The 4,397-nt window shown below is 37.9% G+C and overlaps 1 protein-coding gene across 1 annotated transcript in view; it reads right to left on the bottom strand.

Moving 5' to 3' along the window:
* The window catches only part of LOC107729635 (tripartite motif-containing protein 29-like), a 13,311-nt gene extending 10,719 nt beyond the window's left edge, over positions 1-2,592 (bottom strand). Inside the window, exons 1-2 of the mRNA XM_016540271.1 lie at positions 2,032-2,592; positions 1,190-1,292 (exon numbers count right to left, since the gene is read on the bottom strand). Coding sequence (XP_016395757.1) covers positions 1,190-1,292; positions 2,032-2,592 — 664 coding nt within the window. The remainder of the gene's footprint in view (positions 1-1,189; positions 1,293-2,031) is intronic.
* Positions 2,593-4,397: the final 1,805 nt, after the last annotated feature.

The following is a 4,397-nucleotide window of genomic DNA, read 5'->3' as shown; positions in this document are numbered from 1 at the left end:
ACGTAAACTTGTGTGTGAATGAGAACTTAGTTTAGTACTCACATGCTGTGACAGCCACTCTCGGTCCGTGTGCTTCGGATGTGTGCTCTCAGAAAACCTTATATACATATTGTAAAAAAGGGGCATAATATGTCTCCGTGTGTCCTATGCCTTAGCGGACAGCATGAAACCCACAAAAAGTAATAAATAACAGAGAGAGAATAATAAAACAACATCTGTATTTTTTAAATAACATATCTGCACACTTATAACACGTGTCTAAACAATTACATTTTTTCCCTATACTTCTATTTCTTTATATACACTGAACAAAATTATAAACGCAACACTTTTGTTTTTGCCCCCATTTTTCATGAGCTGAACTCAAAGATCTAAGACTTTTTCTATGTACACAAAAGGCCTATTTCTCTCAAATATTGTTCACAAATCTGTCTAAATCTGTGTTAGTGAGCGAAGACTAGCAATGTCCTCTAACAAAGTAAATGGTGTCAATTTTGATTTCATGCAGACTTTAAAAGCCCCCACTGCAACACTGCCTGGCATAACCCCAACCGCCCATACAGCACCCCCCTGATAAAACATATTCGTGCAGCTATGTCTACAGACATTTGCGGCTGTGGTACGAGACAAAAGCAGCCCAAAAACACACCCCTGTATTTGTATTTTTTTCCTGAATTTTCAAAATAGCCTAATTTGCAACAACGACTTTACATATACAAAGACTTTAGATATACAACAATGCACTGATATTAATGGGAGAATAAGTCCTGCCTTCTCAATAAAAGATCCATTCACTATTTGGTAAAGTCATCATGTCACTGCAGCTGCCATTAGAAGCTCCAGTTGCTATAGAAACAGTCAGCATTCTAAGACTCATGCTTAGGACTGTCCATGTGCATTGGTTGGTCCAGCCTGAAAAATTAGCTTTTTAATGCTTTTTGAGCATAATAAATAGAATATGAGACATTTGTTGTCATATTTCATTGGCGATTTCAGATATGAAATTTAATTATAAGCTTGGTGAACAGTATTGGAGAATTTGATGTTTCCCCATTCAAAGAGATAGGAGCTGTACATGGATGACTGAAATAGCTGCCCGAGTGGTTTTTCAGAGAGGGCTACTGCGTGAAATGACTTGCCTTAAAGGGACTTTGACTGCAACACTGGCCTCAAACCCAGCTGTCAATCACACTTACCTTATGAGACTCTACAGCTTCCTTCAACGTTTGAACCCTCTTTTCTCTGTCCTTAGTCTTCTGCATGAAATCCTTCTGTTTTATTTTCAGCTCCTCCTGTGAACGGATTTACAATCAACAAGATTGTGCTGCAGAGTTTAGCTCCAACCCTGATCAAACTCACCTACCTGTGATTTTCTAATGATCCTGAAGACATTGATTAGCATGCTCAGGTGTGTTTGATTAGGGTTAGAACTAAACTCTAAAGAAAGTGGATCTTGTGGGTCAGACTTTAAGAAATTTAAGAGAGAAGTTCACTTCAATTTCCATGAGCTAAGCAAGATCAACTTTTGAGCAACCCCACATTCTTATTAAAAATTCCCTGTTAAATAATGCATCCTGAAAACATCCCATACTGTATATACACTGTCTTACCTGTTTTTTATCCATTTCATCTGCAGCTGAGACTGTTTTATGTCCACTGTGCTGATCCCCCGAACAAACTACACAGATACACTTCTGGTCATCCTGACAGAAAATCTCCAGTGCTTTATGATGTTGAGGGCAGATCTGCTGCTGTAGATTTGAGGAAGCGTTTACCAGCTTGTGCTTTCTAAAAGCTTCAGACTCATAATGAGGTTGAATGTGAGATTGGCAGTAAGAAGCCAAACACACCAGACAAGACTTGATGGCTTTTAGTTTTCTTCCTTTGCAAACGAAATTTAAGAGAGAAGTTCACTTCAATTTCCATGAGCTAAGCAAGATCAACTTTTGAGCAACCCCACATTCTTATTAAAAATTCCCTGTTAAATAATGCATCCTGAAAACATCCCATACTGTATATACACTGTCTTACCTGTTTTTTATCCATTTCATCTGCAGCTGAGACTGTTTTATGTCCACTGTGCTGATCCCCCAAACAAACTACACAGATACACTTCTGGTCATCCTGACAGAAAATCTCCAGTGCTTTATGATGTTGAGGGCAGATCTGATGCTGTAGATTTGAGGAAGCGTTTACCAGCTTGTGCTTTCTAAAAGCTTCAGACTCATAATGAGGTTGAATGTGAGATTGGCAGTAAGAAGCCAAACACACCAGACAAGACTTGATGGCTTTTAGTTTTCTTCCTTTGCAAACATCGCACCGCACATCTTCAGGGCCAGCTGGATCCTCCTGGTTCATTCCATCTACAATTTCAGCAAGCACTGTGCTTCTGCTGAGAGTTGGTCTTTGGTTGAATTTTGTCCTGCATTTGGGGCAGCTGTAAACTCCTTTATAAACCTCCTGATCCCAGGATCTCTCAATGCAGTCCATACAGTAACTGTGGCCACAAGATGTAGTCACTGGGTCCGTAAGCAGATTCAGACAGATCGGACAATTTAAAGGATTTTCAGCATCAAAACAAAATTGTGCCATTTTGGAGCTTTCAAACCCAGTCAAAGATTCATTGTAAAACAGGTTATGTTTGAAGTTATGTACTGAATGAGAGTACTAGGGAGTGGCTTCTATGCAAATATGACAAAAGGAAATGTTTTACAAAACAAATCATTATTTCCTGGTCTGGATTTTTTTTTTTTTTTACTTAACTTTATCTGTATCAAAATATAAATTGGTTCATATCTGATCTTTATTTATGCAAAAAGTATGAATATTTATTCTGAAACAGATTTATAAATTTACACTGCCTCTCAATTGCTCAACACAGTCACAGAAGCCAGACAAACTGGACATTCTAGTTTAGGCTAGAATGAGATGTAGTTTTTCTTTAGTCCTTCAAGTACCTTTAGTCCTTCAAGAACCTATTAATACAAACTGGAATCGGTGAGAAATTCATTGTAAAATTTTACTTTATATGTTCATAACAATTGTTATAAGTTAATGGGGCCCAAATGGGGCAAATACATCATTTTGAGGGAAATAAATTAATTGGAAATCTTTAAATAAGGAACCTTCCTTGTATGACAAAAATAGGCCCTTTTTACTTCAACTTGCCCCAGCATTTAAAGGAATAGTTCACTGTAAATAGCAAATAAATACAGCGCTCGTCAGACAGACACATTCACACTCATAAAGATGTTAATCCAAATGTTAGTGTTTGTAACAACAGTTATGCTTCACTGTTGTATGTTTCTGATTAAAATAAATGCAAATATCAAACATGTGTTATCTACTTTGTGTCAGTCTTACTGAGAACAGGAGTGACAGCTCTGTGTACATTTTCTCAGCATATCCAATAGTTCAGAAAAACTTGATGGTGTAACAGAAACTATTGACTCTCTCTTTTTTAGCACTTTAGATAAGGTTGCTCCTTTACACTTGAAGGGGTCTTATTATGCTCTTTTACAAAGTCTTGATTTTGTTTTGGGGGTGTACAAGAACAGGCTCTCATACTAGGTTGTTCGAATAACACATTATTTTTCACATATTTTACATTATTACAACACCTCTCTCCCCAGTCTGGCATGAACGGCTCGAATTGTTCCTGTATCAAATGAAGGCCCGCCTTCTGAAATACGAAATGTGCTGTGATTGGTTAGCAAGGCCAGTGTGTGTTGTGATTGGCACCACTCGGCGCCTGGTCGGGAAATGTCATGCCCCATACCATAGCCGCCTACGAGCTTCAGTGTAAATATTGCGTCAAAATCAAATCAATTTGAGCGCCATTTAAACCCGGATGATTGTAACCACTCTAAGTTCGTCTGCCTTGAGAAAGCTAGCGTGTCACCGACATAGTGATAACACTCGTTGCCTTCTCTAGTGCAGCTCAACCAGGTCTCGTCCCATTCGTCGGTATTTGTGATATCACAAATCCCGGAAAATGTGCGTTGTAGTCCAAACGAGTCGTTCGTTGTAGTTTTTGAAAAGTGATTTCTGTTAAATAAAGTATCTCCTTTTGAAGTGAACTTTGAACTTTGTAATTTTGCAGATATTTTTTATGCTCAAACAGCAACATTACAGACTAACTAAAGTTGAAGAAGTGAAAAAGCATAATAGGACCCCTTTAAAGAAGATTAAGGAAAACAGTCCGACACCATTACCAAGAGCTTGTAACACTCCAAAGAGAAAGGAAAAATTGAAATAAAGCATCAACAGACACAGACCTTTCCCAACAGCACAATAGTAATGATTTTATGAACTTTTTTACTTTCAAGATCGATACTATTATAAAATTATAACCATGCAGCCGTCAGCTACAGTATCGCATCAGATAGTGCACTATA

The sequence above is a fragment of the Sinocyclocheilus rhinocerous genome, unplaced genomic scaffold (assembly GCF_001515625.1).
Source record: "Sinocyclocheilus rhinocerous isolate Xijiao unplaced genomic scaffold, SAMN03320098_v1.1 scaffold3324, whole genome shotgun sequence".
Classification (NCBI taxonomy): domain Eukaryota; kingdom Metazoa; phylum Chordata; class Actinopteri; order Cypriniformes; family Cyprinidae; genus Sinocyclocheilus; species Sinocyclocheilus rhinocerous.
The sequence above is the reverse complement of the archived record's forward strand: the minus strand, read 5'-3'. Positions and strand labels throughout refer to the sequence as shown.